General features: G+C 29.6%; 6 protein-coding genes across 8 annotated transcripts; 3 read left to right on the forward strand and 3 right to left on the reverse strand.

Moving 5' to 3' along the window:
- Positions 1–126: 126 nt before the first annotated feature.
- On the reverse strand, positions 127–2,259 carry LOC139994911 (dynein light chain 2, cytoplasmic). The gene is made up of 3 exons (XM_072017976.1): positions 2,088–2,259; positions 1,424–1,541; positions 127–1,253 (listed from the first exon to the last, which is right to left on the reverse strand). The coding sequence occupies exons 2-3, from the start codon at positions 1,529–1,531 to the stop codon at positions 1,092–1,094; spliced, it is 270 nt and encodes an 89-aa protein (XP_071874077.1). The 5' UTR covers positions 1,532–1,541; positions 2,088–2,259; the 3' UTR covers positions 127–1,091.
- A 2,269-nt stretch (positions 2,260–4,528) lies between these two features.
- On the forward strand, positions 4,529–7,735 carry Cathd (cathepsin D). The gene is made up of 7 exons (XM_072017949.1): positions 4,529–4,750; positions 5,297–5,544; positions 6,127–6,245; positions 6,503–6,702; positions 6,786–6,908; positions 6,983–7,229; positions 7,303–7,735. The coding sequence occupies exons 1-7, from the start codon at positions 4,689–4,691 to the stop codon at positions 7,462–7,464; spliced, it is 1,161 nt and encodes a 386-aa protein (XP_071874050.1). The 5' UTR covers positions 4,529–4,688; the 3' UTR covers positions 7,465–7,735.
- A 790-nt stretch (positions 7,736–8,525) lies between these two features.
- Coq3 (ubiquinone biosynthesis protein COQ3, mitochondrial) lies at positions 8,526–11,064 on the reverse strand. The gene is made up of 4 exons (XM_072017958.1): positions 10,868–11,064; positions 9,014–9,506; positions 8,746–8,926; positions 8,526–8,666 (listed from the first exon to the last, which is right to left on the reverse strand). The coding sequence occupies exons 1-4, from the start codon at positions 10,927–10,929 to the stop codon at positions 8,542–8,544; spliced, it is 861 nt and encodes a 286-aa protein (XP_071874059.1). The 5' UTR covers positions 10,930–11,064; the 3' UTR covers positions 8,526–8,541.
- A 1,680-nt stretch (positions 11,065–12,744) lies between these two features.
- Positions 12,745–18,276, reverse strand: Dna2 (DNA replication helicase/nuclease 2). Of its 3 annotated transcripts, none has more exons than XM_072017876.1 (14): positions 18,129–18,276; positions 17,030–17,736; positions 16,695–16,959; positions 16,450–16,627; positions 16,108–16,393; positions 15,624–16,034; positions 15,280–15,522; positions 15,067–15,213; positions 14,601–14,991; positions 14,176–14,369; positions 13,735–13,927; positions 13,473–13,676; positions 13,212–13,394; positions 12,745–13,140 (listed from the first exon to the last, which is right to left on the reverse strand). In XM_072017876.1, the coding sequence occupies exons 1-14, from the start codon at positions 18,234–18,236 to the stop codon at positions 12,934–12,936; spliced, it is 3,717 nt and encodes a 1,238-aa protein (XP_071873977.1). In that variant the 5' UTR covers positions 18,237–18,276; the 3' UTR covers positions 12,745–12,933. The 3 variants fall into 3 exon arrangements, with proteins under 3 accessions (XP_071873977.1, XP_071873976.1, XP_071873975.1); XM_072017875.1 differs by having other exon boundaries at positions 13,741–13,927; positions 18,111–18,271; XM_072017874.1 differs by having other exon boundaries at positions 18,111–18,271.
- Positions 18,277–19,098: 822 nt separating this feature from the next.
- On the forward strand, positions 19,099–20,418 carry LOC139994733 (alpha-ketoglutarate-dependent dioxygenase alkB homolog 7, mitochondrial). The gene is made up of 4 exons (XM_072017644.1): positions 19,099–19,608; positions 19,683–19,856; positions 19,923–20,047; positions 20,182–20,418. The coding sequence occupies exons 1-4, from the start codon at positions 19,357–19,359 to the stop codon at positions 20,309–20,311; spliced, it is 681 nt and encodes a 226-aa protein (XP_071873745.1). The 5' UTR covers positions 19,099–19,356; the 3' UTR covers positions 20,312–20,418.
- A 140-nt stretch (positions 20,419–20,558) lies between these two features.
- Slv (sugar transporter SWEET1) lies at positions 20,559–22,055 on the forward strand. Its single transcript, XM_072017646.1, has 4 exons — positions 20,559–20,919; positions 21,166–21,243; positions 21,421–21,703; positions 21,780–22,055. Exons 1-4 carry the CDS (start codon positions 20,843–20,845, stop codon positions 21,993–21,995), a joined length of 654 nt encoding a protein of 217 aa, XP_071873747.1. The 5' UTR covers positions 20,559–20,842; the 3' UTR covers positions 21,996–22,055.
- Positions 22,056–22,762: the final 707 nt, after the last annotated feature.

Raw genomic sequence — 22,762 nt, forward strand, 5'->3', positions numbered from 1 at the left:
GAAAGAAAGAAAGAAAGAAAGAAACAAAGAAAGAAAGAAAGAAAGAAAGAAAGAAAGAAAGAAAGAAAGAAAGAAAAAAGAAAGAAAGAAAGAAAAAAAGAAAAAGAAAGAAAGAGAAAAAGAAAATAATTCCCTAAACGTATATTGCCTTAAGAATAATACATTTTGCAAAATTCCGTGTGCACAATATAAAAAAAACTAGAATTATGTCAATGACTCGATTTGAATATTATGCAACATCTTACTTAGCACTGTGTAAATTTAAATAATCGTTACGTTTAAATTTATTATCAACGCGATGGCGGGTCCATAACTAAGCTTTCTTTCTCGTCAGCCTCACTTCCAGATTTTTTTTTACAGAAGTGTCACAAAATTCAAACGAATCGAAGATGATTTCGTTAACCACTTCTGTTTTGCACAGCATCACAGAATAAAGGGACAATTTACAACATTACATAAAATAATAATGATCGCAGTAATCAATCAAGGTTTGGCTTAGATTCATTATTGATGACTACTGAATACAGTTCTCCTCAAGCATAGTAAGATAATAAAAACCATACATGAATTTGTATGAATGTTACATTATACTTAGGTGCATTTAGTGTATTAAACACTAAAAATTTATTAATTTAAAATCGCCAGTATTGAACTCAACCTCGCATTATATATACCTAATATAAAACAAGAACACAACAAATTTTCTGGCATACATGATACATTTTAACATGTAAGATTGTATGTCAATTGATTTTCTTTCACTTTTTTTTCATTTCTTCTCATTCAATTAATCATCTCCCTACCCTTTTTTTTCTCTCCATAGCTTCTACAGAATTTTTCATTGTCTTATCTCCTGAGATAAGTAAAACAGCAAAGTCAATAGTACCAATGATCATTATATACTTCTATACTTCTTTGTTTAACTGGGAGTGCGTTTTTTTTTTTTTTTTTTTTTTTTTTGCTTGAAATCAAATTTCCATTATACGCAATATTGTAATTTTTCTTACAGACGGTGACGTGATTTAAGGTATTTCCATGTAGCGTGTGTGAAGGGAGGAAGAAAGGTTTGTGATTACAGAATAGACTCCAATTTATCCACTTTTGAAGAGAAGGATCGCTACTTGACCCAAGTAAAAATAGATAAAATGTCTTGTTTCATGTGTTACATAGCTTCCAAAGTTACGACCTACGATGCAATGCCACGTTGGATTGTATTTTTTATCAAATTCTTTCTTAATGAAGGCTGCAATGTCCTGAAATAAAAACATATAATTAATCCATTATATTTCACACATTTATTTCTCTAATTCTCTTATTTATTATATCTAAACGTAGTACATTACATTCAAATTCAGATATGTGTACCATTTCTCATCATACACGCAATATCTGTGACATCATTCAAGTCTCGATCTAAACATACCTTTTCTATATTGTACTTTTCAAGGGCTTGAGTTGCACAGTCAACAGCATCCTGCTGCATCTCCTCAGACATATCAGCATTTTTTATCACAGCCTTTCTGTCTGACATTTTGATAGCTCTGAAACATACAGAAAGCAAGAAAAGAAAAAACCTGAATACACCTTTCTGCACCTCTTTCCACTGGAAAACGTTCAATGTAAACTCTTTCTTTACATTGAAGGATGAAAAGAAAATACTAATTACGGTTACTGAGTGAACTATAAATTGAACCTGGGAAAACGAATGCGCGCAATTTTGACAGTAGCATATATGTCATTAGCCGGCATAATAATCCATCGGGCAGTCATCAGAAAATCCAGAGGATGATTAGATGTGTAATGATTGCGATACAAAATAATCGTGGAGAGTAAAGAGCTGCGGTGGCGAAACGCGGGAGGACGATGTTTTATCGATATGCGACGAAACGAGAATAATAATTCGTTTACACGCAATGCATCGTAACCAGGCCATGATAACGGCGGCTATTTGAAAATTAACATTGCGCTAAGTATAACGGTTATTAGATGAAATCAGAAAAGTTGACTTTTGACATAAGAGATGTGTTCCGGTCTAAAATATGAAAAAAAAAAAATAGATTTTTCATTTGTATAACACATCGACATACCTTTTCAAATAACACGTTCACCAACTGATACACAAGAAAACGATCGTTATATTCTGGCCCCGGCGGTAATGTGTACTTATTTTTTTCTATGTAAACTGATTTACACAAAAATTTAGCTCGCTCAAGCCGACACCGACTATTCCTCGATTGAGTTCAAGACTGAAGTGCCCGTGCTGCGATCCTGCCCACTGATTGGCCCGCGATTAGGGTCTTCTATCACGGTCTTCTATCAACCCAGAATGCATTGCTGGTAGCAACCCGCGTAAACATAAATTCGAGTAATCGATATGGAAACTCTTTCAACGAAAATTACAATCGTACGGCGATACTTTTTTTTGTTTTTCATTGATTCGATTTTTGTTCCTGTTACAAAATTGAATTTAGAGAAATTATAGATTGTATAGGCTAACCCATAAATACAGTAATGAACAAAAGTGTTAGGACAAACTAGATTAGTTTATAGAATTTTAAAAGACAAGATTCTTTGTTCAATTTCCCTGTAAAATGTAAGAAATAGGAGTTGAAAATTATGATGACACTGGTTTTGGTTCTTAAAACAAATTAAATAGAACCTTGGTTTTGAATATCTGTTACATGAAACTGATATTTCTGTTTCAGTTACAATTTCTATAGTGGTTTTCATGTCGCTTCTAAATTATCATTTATTGGTTCGAAACATTCGATTCTTGTATCGATTTTTCGATATTTCAAATTTAAATTTCAATAAAAACAGCATGTTTTTTACTATTCAGTTATATCGTATATCCATTGAATGATAATGAATAGACTGTGTATTTTTATGCATTTATAGGAAATTTTTAATTTGTAAAATTGCACATAATACAAAAAAAAATATAAAATATCCGAAGTATAGTGCTAAAATATTTGGTAGACAGAACTACTTTAATTCTATAAAAATCTGCAGTTTCATAATGAACTATGATATATATTTAAATATATTTAAATTCAAAAGTTACATATGTTTTACAGATTTCTACAGAATTTTATAAGAAAATCTGAATACAACTAATTTCAAAGCAAAAAACGAAACAATAACAATTTTACAAGGTAAATGTTTTCATCAAATATTTTCATCAGTTACTATACGTATATCTACATAAATGTATAGACAACCATAGGAAATAAAAAATTCAATTTTACTAAATGTTCATTTTATTACAAGTAACATCTACTGTAACTAAGAACTGAACTAGGAAAGAATAATCCATCTTTTGTCTGAAATGCTTTCAAATTTTGTTACGTTAAAAATACTGCGAGATCGTCAACAATTCCAAAATCTGTAAAATTATAATTATAAAAGTATATATTGAATTTTTCCTTTCCTCACATTTCATAAATTAGAAACCAAATTTTTTCTAGAATTCAAATTTTGTGAATTCGCAAATATAATATCGTTCTAAAATTGAAATAGGTTATGCGAATTTTGCGATATTTTAAACTCGTCGAATATACAGTACTTCGAAATATCGATGGAGACATGCACGACACGCGAAAATGTTATTATAATACCCTTGCAAAGCTAAATTACAGACAATTTGCCAGTCGATATCAATAATTCCAATAAATAACGTGTTTGTAAATGGAAAGTATTTGTCTTTCCTATTTATTTTCGATCGTACGAGATGGAAAACGTATTAAATCTCTGATCCGTACACAGAAAATATTACAATATTCCTAATGATTTGACTGCAGACTTTTATGCAAATTCATAATTTTTTGAATATAATTATTCTCTTTGAGAATATAATTAAAAGTGTAAAACCTCACTAGAAAATTGTTTTACTTGTTAAGTATTATAGAAAGCATTATAATCTGGATATTTTATACGTGCATTCTATGCAATTTAGCACTTTTAAATTTCTTGTAAATGCATAAAATTCCACAGTTTATTGATGATTTTATGTACACAAAATTTTATTTAAATTTGTTAACATAAAAATATAATGTCTTCTGATTCCAAACAAATTTTTTTAAACTGAATAACTAGGTTTATTACAAGGTGGCGCTGGGTCGAAACGAATTAAATTATTACATTCCTCACAAGGTAGCACCACAATGAAGATACATAATACGTACACTAATATAATCCTACTTCATGTACATATACGCCACTTGAGTGCGATATCTTTCTACAAGTGGTTCGGTATATGTATTTGTAAGTATTCAATCAGCTGACAACAGGGACGTGCCTACATCTTAACAATTTCTTCAAATTTTCGATTTTTCTGTGATGCTATATTTCAATGAATATGTATAAAAAATTTTACTGTAAAGTATATACTATGAATATATGTAGTCTTGAGTTATTTATATAAACTTTTTACTTATTATATTTAAACTAACTTTATGTGTCAATATACGTAATATTGGCATGCCTCTGCTGATCCAAGATGCGCACGCGCAATAGGTTCCCGATAATCTCGGAGAATCCTTTATTAAGCGAGGCTTTTACTCGATGATGCATCAGTGTTGTTTCTGCCAATAGTGTCACGCAGAAAATTCGGGAGAAAGGAACTTTCTTTTCTGGACTTTGTTTGCTAACATTCCTATTTCAAACAAGAGTTAGAACCTTGTTTGAAAATGTACCGTGCCGCTTTGTGCCTTTGTGCTTTCATAGCACTAGCCAATGCTGATTTGCAGAGGTAAATATAACAATTTTTTTTTAACAGAGAACATGACTTTCTATAATTGGCTCAGTTATTGTATTATTTATCATACACTGAGGCAAATTTTTAAATAATTTAATAATCGTCACATATTCCTCCAATTGTACTTGTTTGTATAAAATGAATAATAATTTTTTAAATGAATTTCATGTGTGATGTTTTGTAAGTATAGCATCAATGATTTTCATAACTTGGCTTTCTGTGGTCTTCTTTTATCCCCTTAAAGAGGATACATTTCTATCCTTTTTTTAATTCTAATGTCATTGCACATTGTTTTTCATATTTTTGAACATTAAAAATTTATCAGAATCTCCCTCATATTTTAATACATACTTAAGTTATATATCAATATAAAGGTTTTTTAAAAAATAGAGAATTATTATTTAGTGACAAATTGCTATTTATTTTTATAGAAAATTTTATTGCAAAAATTTGTTTTTGGGAGACAACAATGTTTCTTTATAGACTTAATAAGAAATTGCTAATGTAGATTTCAAAAATATATTTTTTGTTTCTTTCAAGAATTACTCTGCATAAGATGGATACTGTTAGAAAACAATTCAAAGAATATAACACTGAAGTATACCAAGCACACATGGTACAAGGAGATTTCCCTCAGCCAGAACCTCTTTCCAACTACCTGGATGCTCAATATTATGGTGTCATTAGCATTGGAACTCCCTCACAAGATTTCAAAGTAATTTTTGATACTGGTTCTTCAAACCTCTGGGTTCCTTCCAAGAAGTGTCATCTTACCAATATCGCTTGCAGTGAGTATATTGTCAAAACTTATAAAAACTTTAAAGATCTTTTGTTTCACTTCTGTAATTCATAATTATTTACATGAATTATATTAGCTATGGCATATGATAGATCATAACTTTAAAATATTATGAAAATTATATACATAAAACTGAAATTTTAACTTGTAGGTTAAATGATAAAGAAACAGTAATAATAATATTGAGTAATTTATAAATTGTTATTACTTCTAACAAATTTTAGATGTCTAGAAAGAATGGATATGATAACACTGTAATATAATATATCAATACTATGAAGTGTAACTTTATCTCTAAGATAATGAGAGTACTACACTTCAAGTATTTATAAATTAATTGCAAAATTAAAAACTTCTCTGTACGATTAAGATCAAATTATCTCTTTTTATAATATTGCTATCACTGTCATTAGTACAATTAAAACTTTATCTTTTAGATAATAATACTACTACATATAGAATGTTTATAAATCAGTAACAGAATTAAAAACTTTTCTATGTGACTAAGATAATGTTATCTCTTTTAAATTTGTTGTTTTCTTTAAATTTGACACAAATATATTTTTTTCAGAGTTGCATCATAAATATGATAATACCAAATCGTCCACGTACAGGAAGAATGGTACTGAGTTTGCCATCCGTTATGGCAGTGGAAGTCTATCTGGATATCTGTCTACTGATGTTGTGAATGTAAGTATTTACATGAAGATAACAGAGTATTTATTCTTTTCTTACAACTATTGATTTTGCTTCCCACGATTTTCCAACCATTACCTATAAATAACAAAAAATATATCCCCTAATCATGTGATTTAATTTCTTTCTAACTTTGTATATCCTCGCATATTTTTTTATGAATATTCACGTCTATCACTCAGCTACATGTAATCAAATTAAAATTGAATTAAAAGAGGAAGTTAATTAAAGAATAACTATGTTTAATACAGGTTGCTGGACTGAAAGTCTCCGATCAGACTTTCGCCGAAGCTTTGAGCGAACCGGGAATGGCTTTCGTCGCCGCTAAGTTCGATGGTATCTTGGGTATGGCCTACTCTAAAATTGCTGTCGATGGTGTAACACCTGTCTTCTATAACATGGTCAAACAAGGACTGGTACCTCAGCCTGTTTTCAGTTTTTACCTGAACAGGTATCGTAAAGTAAATCAGAAATTGTTCAAAATGTCACAGAGGAAAATGAAAAATAAAAATCTTATTTATTAATTCATCTCAGAAACCCTGACGACAAAGCTGGTGGAGAATTGATCTTGGGAGGTTCAGATCCAAATCATTATGAAGGTCCATTCACCTATGTCCCAGTCGACAGGAAAGGATACTGGCAATTCAAGATGGACGGGTATTTATTAAATTTGTGAAAATAACTTTCGTAATCTTAGAGAACAATGTGATTAACGATAATACGAATTTTAGAATCAAGGTAGGATCCCAACATTTGGCAATCTGCCAAAAAGGATGCGAAGCCATTGCTGACACAGGTACCTCCCTCATTGCTGGACCAGTCAAAGAAGTCGAAGCCATCAACAGTGCTATTGGTGCTACTCCCATTGCAGCTGGAGAAGCTATGGTAGACTGCAGTTCCATTCCTAACTTGCCTACGATTAACTTTGTATTGGGTGGCCGATCTTTCCCTCTAACTGGAGAGGACTATGTCTTGAAGGTAAGATAAATATCTTTTAATCTAAATCTAACATTGAAATAATTTAATAATGGTCTTGCTTTTTCTATAAAAGGTTACACAATTCGGCAAGACTGTCTGCCTCAGCGGATTCATGGGAATGGACATTCCTGAGCCAAATGGCCCACTATGGATTTTGGGAGACGTTTTCATCGGTCGTTATTATACCGAATTCGATATGGGAAATAACCGTGTCGGTTTTGCTAAGGCAAAATAGGTTTATCCAATGTGATATATTAAGATAAGCTTTTAAAGTATATACTTTTTCTTATATATCTATTTTATCGTCATATTATGTTTATACGTCTTCTGTAATATTTCCAATAATTTCTCTGCTTACCGTCTGTATAATATGTATAATAGTCTTACGAGATAAAAATAAATGTAATAGATGTGCCGTCATGAACATAAATAATATGCAAAACCTGCCTTGTAACAACATGTATAATATATTACGGAGACGAAAATAATAAATCTTTTTCATGTTACTCCTTGCGTTTTTTCTCCGTGAACGATCAATAATGACCACTAAAATCCGAACATCCGCACAAATATTATCTATACATATAACAAGACAATAGAAAGATTGTATCCATACATTAAACAAAAAAAAAAGTATAAAATAGTCATCCAGAAGCAGCTCATAATCTCGATCTGTCCTGCAAAAGCTGAGAAATAGCCTGGCATCTGAATTATATACATTCCCATGTTTGGTAGATATTAAACAATGATGGTTTATGTCGTGTTTGTCCTAAAATTCAGTCCTTTTATAATTCAATATTTTTTATTACGAAGAATAATCTAACTGTTAGTATAAAAATATGTAGGTACTTCATTCATAAAAATTCATCTGCCTAAAAATTGTTCCGTATATTAATAGTCTACGTGAATAAAGTCATAGGTAAAAATTAGTGAATTATAACTTATGTATACACATATGAAATATTTGAAGGTGCAAATGTGCACACAGTGTATATGACGCAAAAATATAAAAATGATACAAATTACTATTTAAAGAATTCTTCATTCCTCATTTTTTTAGGTCAGGTATAGTTTTCAGATATACCACAAAGTATAATATAATAGTAATAATAATAATAGTGCCATATATCAATATATAAATTACAATATATATATATATGCATATATAAAATATTAAATTATAATATATATATAATATAAAATATTAAATAATAATTCCAATATGTAAATACCAACATATAAAAGTATACATAATATAATAAACAGTAAATAATATATAAATAATAATGCATGAAAGAATATCATATGACATTTATTTCTCTTCTTTTCTCTTTACCGCGTGAAGTGCATAATTTATTGCTGTTGAGGCCCTCCAAGACCACTCTCTTTTCAAAGGATTGTAAAGTAGTCCATGAATCAATTTTGTCTTGCAATCATCTAAAAAAGGGTCAAAGCTTTAATTGATAAAAGTTTGTAAAATAAACCCCCTTAATATTATCAATGAAAGATAATATACATGTTTCTAATATGGACTGCATTTCGGCAGGAGTGACAAATTTATTCCAGTCATGGGTGCCCTTTGGTATTAGCTTTAAAATATGTTCAGCTGTGATTATGCCTCCAAGCCACGAAGACAACGTTTTATTGAAAGTTGTAAGAAATATTGATCCTCCAGATTTTAAAGTAGTTGTACAATACTGTGAAAAGCACAAAAGTATAGTCATATATGCATAACCTTACTCATATTATATTAACTTTTTCTTCTTTATAGAAAAAAGTTATACCTTTAAAAACAATTCCTTATTATTTACATGTTCTATAACTTCTGAAGCAACAACAGCATCGAATACTCCTTCATTAATCAATGCAAAATCTTCAATAGTTGTCTGAACATAGTTTAATTTTCCATCTAAACTAGGATCTAAAGCAGCATGTCCTTTTGCAACTGTTATTAACTCTGAAGAAACATCAATCCCAGTCACGTTTGCTCCTGTTCTAGCTAAAGATTCCGAATATATTCCTCCACCGCAACCAACATCCAATATTTTAATCCCTTCTAATGGCAAATGAGGACATTTTATTTCGTATCCTGTATTTGCTAAACCATCTCGAACAAATTGTACTCTAACAAGATTCAACGAATGCAAAGCATGCATTTCACCATTACTGTCCCACCATCTACTGCTCATTTTAGAATGAAACTCTACTGTTGCAGGATCAACTGTTGATCTTTTTACTGGATTAAATTTTTTGAACTGTTCGGTATGTTCGGATAACCTGAAGTTATAAATCAATGTTTGAATTATAATGAATCATGAAAAAATATTAATGAACAATGAACTTTTGTTTTAACACGTTCGTCGCCCAGCGTGATTCGGCTGTTTCCTGTGGGGCCCAAATCCGACCGCCGATACGCAGAATGTAAATAGAGCGACAAGCATGAATTCATCGTTTATCGCCTTCGATTTATTGTTTATTGCCTTCGATTCATTGTAAAGAAAAGATTATTTATTTCTGAAATGGAGTATTCCGAGGGATCTTATGGCAGATATCTCAGATCTTTCATTTAGTCGAGAAGCATACTTGTGAGACGTACATCAGTGATTTTTTCATCCTCAAAATGTTCAGTAAACAGCATGAAAATATATTTGAAAGTGAGGAGAGTAGTGATGACGGAGTCTATAACTATTGTTCGAAGTATTCAAATGTGTTTGGAATGTTTTAACGAATACCATGCGATATAGAATAATGTAATATATTATCCAGAATATAAATTAATAAAAAGTATGGTATAATGTGTTTTTAATATTTTTATGTTGTATATTCTATATATAATATCGTACATTTAATTAACTCGAACAAGAAGAGCGTCATCATACTTTGTTGACGTGACCCCCACGGAAGTATACCCGTCGCATAGATATATGCGACGTGGCGACGAACGTGTTAGTATATATATCGCAGATAAAAGGCCACCGCGCCCTCTCCACCCGTTGGAATTCCTTGGAAACCCGCAATGCTGTAGCCTTTACAAAAATAACCCAAACACAATTGTTCGAAACCTGAGATAATGAGCTTGGGCTCGAGGCGACAACTAGTCGCCGTACATAGCCGCGATCACGGGATGAACGTTTCACCTTTTTTTTTTTTTTTTTTTTTTTTTTTTATTTTTTTTTTTATCGTGGGGAAATCCTCATGGACACTCGGCGCTGCGTAGCAACGACCGTGTAGTGTCGGACTCCTACCGACTAAAACCCCACGGTGGTCATCCCGACGTTCGGAGGTGCACCCGGGGTCTCTTGCGAATCACTACCGAGTGCGAACGTTTCACCTAACAGAGGTATAGAATTGCATAGCTCTCCTTTAAAGAAATAGCCGTATCGACACTTAACAGTAAACATTCCAACGGCCTTTGCCACGTGGCTCGCCACACATAGACTCTATTCTTCGTTACGTTCGTTATCGAACGTAAGGTCATTGTCATTAGTGTCTAATTACATACTTGTGTTAATAAACGCTACCTCGATTGTGTGACAACGATGAATAATTGCCGTGAAGATTCATTACACGCCCCTAACCCATATCTTAACGATAATCCGACATATATATTATAAATATCAAACATATAAGTTAGTTACCGGTTTCGAAAAGTAGAGCCAGTAGATATCAGCCGTAAAGGTGTAACTTTTATGGTTCTCATGATTGATATTCCACAGAAATGATAATAAAAAAATTTTGAGAGTGCGTGGTAACTTTGAAGACACGTAAAAACAAATGAGGTGTAGAGGAGTGAACAACGAAATCCAAACCTCGTGCCAGTGAAAGTGTACAAAATGATAACCAGACGTATATTTTCTAAAAATCAAAACATTAAGCGCGCCAACTATGAGTTACTGTTGGAATTAGAGTTAGTTATACACGAAAACAAAAAGGGAGTTTGGTGTCACCGGTCCACTATCGCACACGACGTTTATATACTTGAAAATTACCATTTGATTGAAAGACTGCTCGACTTTTTTCAAGTCCATCCGAATGTTTGAGTTGCTTGATACCAAACGGTTCAAAAGATTTTCTCTCTCTCTTTTCGGCTCTTTTCGATTTGAGCCAAACCGCTCGACATTTTCTGAACATGCCGAGATAGTACCAGGTTGTAATATGTTATTTAAATAAATGGATTTTTAAAAAATTTGCTTATACAATCTTATTCTTTTTTCAAAAAAGACCATCCATTGACATCATTTCTCCTTTTGTTAGTTTTTGAAATATTTTAGGAAGTACTTTAAATATCTTTTAAGCTATGCGAATAACTTCTAATGAATTTGGAGCTTCCTGCTGTATCTTGCTTCCTTATTTTTCATTCTTGTATTCGACGTACATATTTATAACAGAACGATCAAAATCAAGTTTATATGTAATCAGTTAATTTGCAGAAAATAATCATTAAGAACGAAAAATATCGAATGAAGTGAAAAAGAGGTCATAATACTTGTAAAAATACAAATAGTGACATTTTCCATATTTTCATCAATACGTGTTACAAATTGTGTTATTACACTTGTATTGCATATCTTATCACGGTGACATATCATTTTCCGACAATTAGCTATCGACGATAATAGTAGCATTAACGACCATAATTTTCATTTATCTTTAGTCAATGTCAAATATTGCGTCATTGGAAAAAATATTGAATATTGTGGTGTTGTGATATCAATAGTTATACAAAGAATATGTTTGAAGAAATTACAGGAATGTTTTATTTCAGGAAAAAATAACACACAGAAGAAGAAAAGCTAGTTAAAAAAATTAAAGATAATTTTATTATAAGAACTATCTTATAATAATCTTAATTGTTCTAGACCTTTTTATATACAGCAGCTCACGAATATATCTGAACCCACATTGAACCTTCTCAAAAAACTATATAACCTTTTAGATTAAATGTCTACTGTAATCATTAATTGCAATTGTGTGTGTTATTTATATATATATATAGTATAATATATATATATTATACATTATTGCATTATATATATGTTATAAATATTATACATTACTTATATAATTTGTAATATACATATTACAAGATAATTAATTGTAATCTTCAATCATTGACCTTCAATTGCATTAGATATTCTAATCTGGACTAGATACAAGCTTTTTTCATTAGGCAGACATTGATTTTTAATGAAATTCATGCATTTTCTTACATTACAAACTGATTAATTAAAAAGATTACTGATTAATTAGTGAATACCATTAAGTTTCAAAAAATAAATTGGACAATATGTAAATAAACCGATTGTATATCTTATTGAACCATTAAATATCTTGAAATCATTATCTTATCATGATATCTAATACTCTTAATATAATATCTATATTTATAATTAAAATAACATTATTTGTTATCTCAATTGATTTCCGTTAAAGTCAATAACTTTATGTATGATCGAAGATGTTTGTTCTATAATCAAGGTAAACGAAAAAACAAGTTTCTAATTAAACACATATCTAATTATCAACTCTTCATGATATATGTATAAAATAAAATAATACATCAAACATTCCACATAGACATAAAATCCTATTAAAATTGAAATATCATACATATTCATGCAGCTTCCTTTTATAAATCAATAAATTTTTTTTATGCAATTCTTCGCCGTAACAAATTTGTCATATAAAAAGGTAATAAAATATATTACAAAATACGTAGAAGATTTTTCCAGCAAAATCCATTATAGCTATTATCTAAATCTATTATATTTTTATTTTCAATTAGATAAAATAATTTTTTAAAGGCCGAATATTGAGATATAGTTCTTTTATCCGCAACGACAATTAACTTGTGCTTTGCTCTAGTTATAGCCACAGTTAATCGCCGGTGATCCCCTAGTACTTCTAAATCCTATGTTTAAAAAATATTAATTAGGCCATTATTTTTAACTTATATAAATCTATTAAACTTAAATATGTTACCTCTCTTATATCACTAAAGTTAGTTATACTTTTAGCGCATGAATAAATTATGATCTCTTTATCGCGTCCTTGATATTGATCAACAGTATTTATCTCTATATCTTCTGCAACAACTTTTTTTAATAAATTAACATGCGCTCTAAATGGTGCAATAACGCCAATATTTTCAAGTTTCGCATTCACCTAAACATTAAAACAATTATTCCAATATAAATTTATTTCAATATAAAAGTGACTAATTTAAATGTTATTCAACGTTACCTTTAAAAATGTTTTCACTAGTTTAGACACTATAACAGCTTCCCAAATGTTTGAGTTCACTTCATCGCTATGTAGGTATCCTTTTTCACTTAAGTTATAGTTTTCTTTTAGTTTATTGGTACATCCCGTGTTTAATACGATTACGGAGTCACTTATGTCAGATGATAATGCCTTCTGTATCCATTCTTCTTCTTTTGTTAAAACCTAAAATATAATGTTATTGGCTTACGAATATAACATTGAAGGGCGTTTTATTTATTACATTTACTTCTTTGGATGGTGTAGCGAAAGTAGCATTCTCTATGGAAGTATCACCTGCTTCTAACATGTCATTATATGTAAGCTTATTTGCTAAGTACATTATACTTTTATTCATTCTATACTGTTTTGTTAGCTTAATAGTATTATTTTCACTATCCAACCGAGCAAATAAGGATTCATCTGCACCAAGTTTTCTGTGAAAAGAAGATTATTACAATTTTATAATGAAAATGAATAAGCAGCATAAAAACATTTTCTTCGTAATCATAATTGGACTACATGTATTTATGCGGATTTATATTTTTATTGAATGCAACTAAAAGAAAAAGCCTACGCAGAGATTTATTTTTATGCATTTCTACATCTTTAAATGTCTCATAAATGCATAAAAATTCGAAGCCTAATTATAATGTAATACATTTAAAAGTATTTTGATAGATACCTGGCTAACTTGTTCTTAATAATTGGGGGCAATTGGTCAGGATCTCCTACAAGAATAAATTTCTTTGCACTGTATAAAGGACGTAATACAGTTGGTTGCAACACCTGCGTGCTTTCGTCCACGATACATACGTCAAACGTACGTCTTCCAAGAAGTGCATGATGGGCTCCGTAACAAGTTACGCCGATAATATTCTGTAAAATTATAAAGATAACTAATAAAATTAATTATAATAGGAATTACCATATCTCTGGCGCTATATGAATACCTCTCATGCTACAGAAAGAAAAATTTTTCAAATAAAATTGTTTACAAAATACTATCTCTGGGTAAATTTTAAAACTTTTTCCTATTACCATAATCCTAGAGGTATTCAGGATGATAATTTTATTATAGAAAATATCATGTTTAGAAATAATTCATACTTTACTAGAATACACCGCCTCTAAGCTACTCGGTGTATTACAATTTGCTGTAGCGTACGCTTCACTTTTATCTCTTAAAGACGGATGGGTCGATGATCCTAATCTCAGGAAGTCAATATTCTTGTATAACAGTTTCAATAAAATATTGTCTACAGCACTGTTAGTATGTGAAGTAATTAACACAGAATGCCCTAGTTTATGCAGGACTTCTACTAGAGCAACTAGTGTTTGCGTTTTTCCTGTACCTGGCATTCCCTTAATTAAAAGATATTCTTTCGCGGATATTGCCATTAAAACTGCTCTTTGCTGAATTTTATTTAAATTTTGTAATATCCTTGCACTTGCCTTTATGATCGGATATGGTAAACCTTTTTCAAAACATGCTGGTTTCCTGATAAAAAAGCAAGTTTAACAAAAAAAGATATAAAGATTTATAAAAAGATATAAAGATGAAAATTCTACGAACTTGTCTATCACAATATCTCGTAATTTTTTGCAAATTTCACTGTCACTCATTAAACCTCCTACGTTCGCAAGATTACCGGAAAATAAGCTGGAAGACGAGTACTTATCTATGTGGAAAAATTCGTTTATATTATACTTGGTGATATCTCTGAAATAAAATAGAAGATTATAATTCAACACAATGTACAGCAAAAAAGCTTTCTTTTTTATGTACCTTTCTAATATTAACGTAATAGAATCTTCTTTCCTTTGTGCTATAAATCCTGCAGATAAATTTATCCTTGTATTTGTGCTGACTAAAACATATTCATTATCGGAAAATTCCATATATGGAATATTAATATTTGAGAATTGTGTGTCTAAATTTGAGCGAACAAAAGTATGTCTGTATTTTGTATCGCAATCAGTAACTTTTCCTATCACTTTCAAATTACATATACAAGTTTTCTTTGCTTCCCTGGAGAAATGGAGCAATCAATTTAATAAAATATAATTATATAAAATATAAATATAATTTTATAAATATAATTTTATAAAAATGATCATACGGCTTTTTACCTTTTTTCTGGACTTAATGTCCATAGATATCTCGTTACATTATCGCTCGACTGTGAACTTTCTTCCATCTGTAATAAAGAAATCCAATGCAACACATAATCAATATGACTAGGTTTGTATTTATCCAAGATTTTTTTTCCTAACTCCACTAATGGGTTTGTCTCAGATAACTGTATACTTGAATCTTTGCTCAAGTACATACAGCATAATGTATTGTAAGTACACTTTGAACAGGCATTATGATGATTAATTGGTTCTGGTAAATCCAACATTTGCAAATCTGATTTAGAAGTTAGATTCGCTAATTCCTCACTCGATTTGGGAACAAAATAACTAGCTAAGGAGTTCCTTAATAGTATCAAGTCTCTTTTTTCAGGATGACCACTATTAATCTCTTGTATATTATTCTCCCTGTAATAGAATGTATCAGTATTATAACTAATTTAGTAAAACCTTAAAATGCTCTGGTAAGTTAATGAGTTACCTAAGATAAAGTAAAAGACCTGTATCCGTGTCTTGACCTGTAAGACTCATCATCATGATGTAAAGAATAACTTGCGCTCTGTGCTCCAAAGAAAATGAAGGCTTCCCTGTCTTAATTTCAAGGGGCATAATTTTTTGTTTGCAATTTACTTTAACTTCTGCACTAATATCTATCTTTCCCTTTAAACCTAATTTAGGTAGCCAAATATTCTCTTCTATGTCCCGAATTTGAGCGATTCTACCTTTAAAGTTATTCTTTATATTATTTATACCTTGCTGCGTTTTATCTAAAATTTTTGATATTTTCAATAAAAAATAATCATGTATTATATATTTTACATACCTTTCAAATAATGTTGGATAAATTCTCGTATTTTTGGGACATATGGGAGAATTTGCTGCCTACAGGTCTCCAAAGATATCTTGGATGCATAAAGTAAACTGCATGTGTCTCTGGTCTGCAATATGCTGTTCATTAACTTTGTAATATCGCTTACTTCACTAATGTTTTTTCTTATTGCCTAGAATATTAATATCACATTTATTTAATCCCAGAAGAATTCAGAAAGAATGTTAAATTACACTTACGGTTTGCAATAATTCATGCACTAAACTTCCAATAACCAGTGGTGTAGAATCTCCCATGAAAGGTGGCAGACTCTCCATCTTTCTAAACTTTTCACTTAAAACTGCCTTTCTTTTACAAAATAATGCACCAGATACTGTTGTCCCAGATATTAATGCATCTGGTTGAACAATAAGAAAGCCACTACTGTTATCTATAATCCATTGGTTGTTTTCTTTTCTAGCTTGAATAACAACAATGTCATCTTTTTGTACTTTTGCATCCTTCCTAAATTTCAATTCGAGGCATTGAATTAAATATTCTATTTTAAATGCGCTATTGTAATTGTGTTACTTACCAGAAATCTGAACATTTAACGGTTGTATCAGATGTTTCACAGTCTTCTTGGTTCACAGTTAACAATATGCTATTGTACTCCCTTTGTACATCAATAATTTTACATCTCTGCAAGGAATTAAAATTAATTTGGCTAGTATTTGAACACCATTCTTCCTCGAAACAATCTTTAAAATCATCTGTAAAAAATGACTCTATTTCTGAATGAATTCCTTCATGCTTTCTATCACTAAACACAGATTGTTTCATATGATCTGTTTTGTTCTCTTTTATCAGATGGTTATCAGTCTGAATCTTTTGTAACAGTGTTTTCTTTTCCATTATTTGCTTTTTGTTTGATTTATATGTTGTGCTTATATATTCATTGGTACCTATATTTTCCTTCCAATCACATTCTGTTATAAAAATGTCTTCAGATATAGTTTCATTTATAGCCATGTCATTGTCTTTATTTCCAATTGCAAGTCTTTGTTTTCTTGGAGTTTGATGTATGTTTTGTATGCTACATGCATCTGAAATATTATCACATTTTGCAATTTTAACTCGTGTTGAATCTGTATCTTTTGAAATCTTTCTCTTTCTTGATGTTTCACAATTTACAGCATTGATTTCAATTGTACTATTCACTGTACTGCTATCACTTATATCTTTGGTAAAATAAACTGATATTTTCTTCTGAGAAAGTTTTGTGCCATTATTTGAGTAGCTCTATGAAAAAAGAAATCACACTGATAAAACAAAGATGTTCATAAATTTTACATGTTTAATGACCAAAAAGCAAAATAGTAAAGAAAAATTGTTGGATAAAAGTTATATATTACTTTTGGTTTCGTTTACTGAAGGATAAATTTCAGGATGCAAAGATGCACTGAATGCATATAAAAATATTCAAAATATAGTACTTGCTATATTTAATAGATTTATTTATATTTATTGCATATTACTTGAATTTGCCATTAACAAATTTAAGTCATTTAGCTCATGGGATTTAATAGATAAAGTATGTCTTTACTTAGATTCTATCTTTTTAATTATATACATAAAAATATGAATTTGAATAAATATCCATTAATATATATTACCTTAGCAGACTGATTTACTTTCTTCATTGTAAGTCTAATCTTTAGATCTTTCTTTTTCAATACAAGTTTGTTCAAAAAAATGAAACTCAAACAATGGATAATCTGCTCTAAACTCTGTAATATCATCCATTATCAATTCGCGCGCAATTTCTATTAGGGAATTAGGAATCATGGAATCATGCAATTACAAGAGAAGATATGGAAACGTATTTTATAGTTACTAGAGGAACTATACACATAGGGAATTTAGAAACATACTTTATTTTTGAAAGAAATATAACATAAAAATGAAAAAATAATATTTGTTGTGCAGAATAAAGAAAATGTTTAATAATGAAAATGCCTACTAATATTTCAATCTATAGAAAAATTTATGTATAACATTATGCAAACTATTAGAATATATAACTATATAGTTGTAGTAGCTATATAGTAACTATATAGTTATATAGCTGATACAAATAACATTATAATTGCATAAATATTTGAAATTCAAATAATTAACTATATAATATGTAATTATATTCATGATGTGTAAAATAATATAAATTTAAATATAATCAGGAGAGGTAAATGAGACAATGTAATATGAATTTGGAGTAAATTCAGGCTTTCAATCTTAAGGTATTGTATAATAGAGACGAACTGTCAAAATTAAATTTTTTAGCGGGAAGCAACTCAATTTAAATTTGTTGTACAATGATATCTGATGATATACAGCTATCCGTGAAACGATTATTTTACATGATCATGATTTATAATTAACGATTACCCGCCAACAATTAAAACACCACATGCCCAGTAATGCTGCTACGCTACCTACTGGTGAAACCTAATAGTGAAGTCATTCAAGACAATTTACGCAATTTAAATAAGCTACACTGTAATTGCGAAATTGTTCAATATTTGTATACTATAATCTTGATTAAATATTGTATTATGAATGTTGTATATATTAATAAATATATTTTTCACCTTCTATTAAATAAAAGTCAGTATATTATCCAATAATTCCTAGCAATTTAGTTTGAAAATTACTTCTTTATGTATTAATATTATTGTTTCTGAAACAATTATATGTTATCTTGTGATATATGTATTTACATATGTCAAATGACCTAAGGTCTATAACATTGAATGAGTACCCATCTCTCATAGGTGATCGATTGAACTTTAATGTATATTATTAAATCTTTATCATTCTTAGCCTATAGGTTCCTAACCTATTGAAAAAAGTGAATGAAGGATGAAAGTTACATTGAATTTATTCGTTTATTTCATAAATAAATATTTCAATTACAACAGTGTGAAATATTATTCGCAATCGAAAACTCTATTTAATAAGACGGAGGTTAATTTTAAAAATTGGGAGAAAGAGCTAGAGAGAACGATGCAAGTTCTTCCAAATTTTATCACAGTTGAAGAAGAGACGTCTTTAATGGAAGAAATTGATCCTTATGTGAGGAGACTAAAATATGAACAGTCGCATTGGGATGATGTTAGTATAATAAAATTGATCCATCACTATTTCTATGAAATTCTAATTATACTTCCCTAAATTAATTATTATAGGCAATACATAATTATAGAGAAACAGAAAAAGGCAAATGGAACAATGAGAATGCAAAGGTAATAAATAGAATTCGAGAGAAAGCATTTTCTAAAGATATGTCTCAGATTTCACTGATACACATTTTAGACTTAGCACCAGAAGGATGGATAAAGCCACATGTTGATAGCATTAGGGTATGTATTTTATTTTTTAATTTCTAACACAAGCAGAATTTACATAGATACAATTCTTCTTCATAGTTCTGTGGAGAGATTATTACTGGTTTAAGTTTATTAACTGATAGCGTAATGAGACTAAAAATGGTTGATAATGTAACTTTATATAAAGATTTTCTATTGCCAAGAAGATCTCTATATATAATGAGGTAAGAGTAATGATTCCTCAATTATTTATAGTATTTACATTATATTATTATATATTATATTAATACAACTCATGTATATTATTTATGTTATGTATTTTTAAATCATATATATTATCTATTATCTTTGCTTATAGTGGTGCAGCTAGATACAATTATAATCACGAAATTCTAAAAAATGAAGAATCTTTTTTTAAAGGACAACATATACCAAAGGGCAGACGAATTTCAGTAATATGTAGATGTCAACCACAATGTGATGATTAGTACCATACAGTTGTACATAACTGTTTCGGAAAGTTATATTGTACATATATAAAATATATTATTTAATACATTATAAATAAAAATAATTTAATAGAAAATTAAAAAAATATATATATATATTCTCTTAGACACGTGAAGTCAAAGATAAATATATACAAATGATCACGTGACGCTGCAATTATTGGTTAATAGTCACTAGTATATTGTAATCTTCAAGAATGATTTTAATTAATATTTTAAAAAATGTTGTAATTGAGCGGCAGAACTTATGACATTTATTTAACCTGTAACAAAATATACTTAAGAAGATGTTAATGTTTTGTAAAATAATTTTTTATTTTATATCACAGAACTTTAAATATGATGTAATTTCCCCTAGATTTTGATTACATGGTTTTACTTACTTTCTCTCGCCAATCTCATTAGACTCTTTTTTATAATAAAACTAGATCACATTTTATAGTGAATTTTAAGGTTAAAAATCCAAATCATGAATGTTGATATACAGAGGTAATATGAATATTTTAAATCATGTTCTCGACGGAGATTAGAGACGCGTTAGCCACAACCGCCTCGATTTGCACGGTTTTACAATTTTTAGCTGGCGTGTAAGTAAAAATACAAGCCTGCAACAGACTTACTCTTATGAAGAAAATTTTAAAATATAGTTGTATAATTTATTGTCATAATCATGTACAATAAGATCCTAAATTATAATCATATAACTTCATAAATCTTTCTTTTGATAATGATAAGAAAGTATCTAAAAAAATAAGCGTTAATTCTCTTTTGTTACACTCAACAAATTCTATTGTCTTACAATGAAATCAGAAAGTTACAAAAGTATGTTTTAGGCTAGTATGCAGAAAGATAATTAAAAATGGCAGTACAGGAAATAGTTCAATCTTGGCATTTGTAACATGTTATACATCGTAAGTGTTATACCTTTTTGATTTTAAAAACAGTTTATTGCTAACAGATGTGAATTTCCCTTAATGATTGTTTATTTGATCCCCATATCACTGCTTAATTTATAAACATTTTAATGACTCTTAAACATTTACTTAACGTTTATTATTAGAGTCAAGTTCTTGTATAATATGTTACAGATGTGTCTTGTGGATGAGATACGGTATGCTTATTGGAGATCGATTTATATTGTTAGTGAATGTTTTTGGCTCCATACTCCAAGCATCTTATATTTACGTATTCATTTTGTATAGTGTACAAAAATTTAAACCAATAAAACAAATGATTGCAGCGACTTGCTTCCTTGGAGTTGTGTACTTTTATAGTTTTTACGAGGAAGACAGAGCATTAGCTGCAAAATATGTTGGTTTCCTTAGTTGTATATTAACAGTATTATTTTTTGCATCTCCATTAATGATGTTGGTAAGTCTCCTAATTTTTTCAGTTTGTAATAATTGCTTGGCTTGAAAAAGAGATAATGGAATAAAATATTTTTTAGGCACATGTGGTAAGAGTTAAAAGTACAGAAAGTTTACCGTTTCCCATTATCATGGCTTCTTTAATAGTTTCTTGTCAGTGGTTTGCATACGGTTGCCTTCTTAATGATCGGTTCATACAAATACCAAATTTCTTAGGTTGTGTATTATCTGCATTTCAACTTTGTTTCTTTTTAGTTTATCATAACGATCAATCTAATGAGACTTACTTGATATAATATCAATAAATATATCTCACATATTATGTACTGTAAACAAATAAATATTTTTTAATATATTGATTATAAATTAAAATATATGATTTGTACTCTCACAGAGAAATATATTTTTGAAATAATTAATCGACTTCTTAATTGAAAGAAAACACTACTTATTCTTCAAATTTGTCTTTTTCCCGCTAAAAACTGCTGCTATGTGGTTTCTCAAACACTTCTGTTGGCACTATAAAATTCCCTAAATGTCAGTATAAGAACTGATAAATACAGAATTTATAAAAATGCAACGATGGCATTAAATTATATCTTATTTCTAAAAACAAACGAATTACATAATAGATGTATAACAAAAACTATTTTCCATGTATTACACCTACAAATTACTTTTCCTTTCTACTTCTAGTAAATCTATAAATTATTTTTCTTTTCTTACTTTTCCAACATATATTAATTGATAATTCGAGCATATATCATTATATGTTTTACATTCTGTTAATATAAAAATATAAAATATTCAAAAACAAACAATTTCATAATGCTTAAAAACCACATTAGTGCTTCATTTGAACTCCGCATTAGTCATATATCTGTTCCAAATATACCAAAACAAATATTGTTTAACTGCTGCAAAATTACTACTCATATTCTAAAAAATCTTTCTCGCATTCTGCTGTTATAATATCGGTCAAGATAATCGATTTTCTTTTAAAAATGCTGCTTTAAAGGCGGAAGTTGGAGAGAATATATTGGTGAGACACATTGGTGGAGTT

The sequence above is a fragment of the Bombus fervidus genome, chromosome 15, assembly GCF_041682495.2.
Source record: "Bombus fervidus isolate BK054 chromosome 15, iyBomFerv1, whole genome shotgun sequence".
NCBI lineage: Eukaryota > Metazoa > Arthropoda > Insecta > Hymenoptera > Apidae > Bombus > Bombus fervidus.

Bases quoted from the DNA above. Each gene is read 5' to 3' on its own strand.
- LOC139994911 (XM_072017976.1), bottom strand. From the start codon at position 1,531: ATGTCAGACAGAAAGGCTGTGATAAAAAATGCTGATATGTCTGAGGAG. The intron at 1,254-1,423 runs GTATGTTTAGAT...TTTTTATTTCAG, and splicing joins AAAAGTACAATATAGAAAAG to GACATTGCAGCCTTCATTAA.
- Cathd (XM_072017949.1), top strand. From the start codon at position 4,689: ATGTACCGTGCCGCTTTGTGCCTTTGTGCTTTCATAGCACTAGCCAAT. The intron at 6,703-6,785 runs GTATCGTAAAGT...AATTCATCTCAG, and splicing joins TTCAGTTTTTACCTGAACAG to AAACCCTGACGACAAAGCTG. The intron at 7,230-7,302 runs GTAAGATAAATA...TTTCTATAAAAG, and splicing joins GAGAGGACTATGTCTTGAAG to GTTACACAATTCGGCAAGAC.
- Coq3 (XM_072017958.1), bottom strand. From the start codon at position 10,929: ATGAGAACCATAAAAGTTACACCTTTACGGCTGATATCTACTGGCTCT. The intron at 9,507-10,867 runs GTAACTAACTTA...TTATAACTTCAG, and splicing joins GGCTCTACTTTTCGAAACCG to GTTATCCGAACATACCGAAC. The intron at 8,927-9,013 runs GTATAACTTTTT...TGCTTTTCACAG, and splicing joins ATAAGGAATTGTTTTTAAAG to TATTGTACAACTACTTTAAA.
- Dna2 (XM_072017874.1), bottom strand. From the start codon at position 18,236: ATGATATTACAGAGTTTAGAGCAGATTATCCATTGTTTGAGTTTCATT. The intron at 16,035-16,107 runs GTAACTCATTAA...ATTCTATTACAG, and splicing joins GGTCTTTTACTTTATCTTAG to GGAGAATAATATACAAGAGA. The intron at 14,992-15,066 runs GTTCGTAGAATT...CTTTTTTATCAG, and splicing joins CGAGATATTGTGATAGACAA to GAAACCAGCATGTTTTGAAA.
- LOC139994733 (XM_072017644.1), top strand. From the start codon at position 19,357: ATGAAAGTTACATTGAATTTATTCGTTTATTTCATAAATAAATATTTC. The intron at 19,609-19,682 runs GTTAGTATAATA...TAATTATTATAG, and splicing joins AACAGTCGCATTGGGATGAT to GCAATACATAATTATAGAGA. The intron at 20,048-20,181 runs GTAAGAGTAATG...CTTTGCTTATAG, and splicing joins AGATCTCTATATATAATGAG to TGGTGCAGCTAGATACAATT.
- Slv (XM_072017646.1), top strand. From the start codon at position 20,843: ATGTTCTCGACGGAGATTAGAGACGCGTTAGCCACAACCGCCTCGATT. The intron at 20,920-21,165 runs GTAAGTAAAAAT...AGTATGTTTTAG, and splicing joins TTACAATTTTTAGCTGGCGT to GCTAGTATGCAGAAAGATAA. The intron at 21,244-21,420 runs GTAAGTGTTATA...AATATGTTACAG, and splicing joins TTTGTAACATGTTATACATC to ATGTGTCTTGTGGATGAGAT.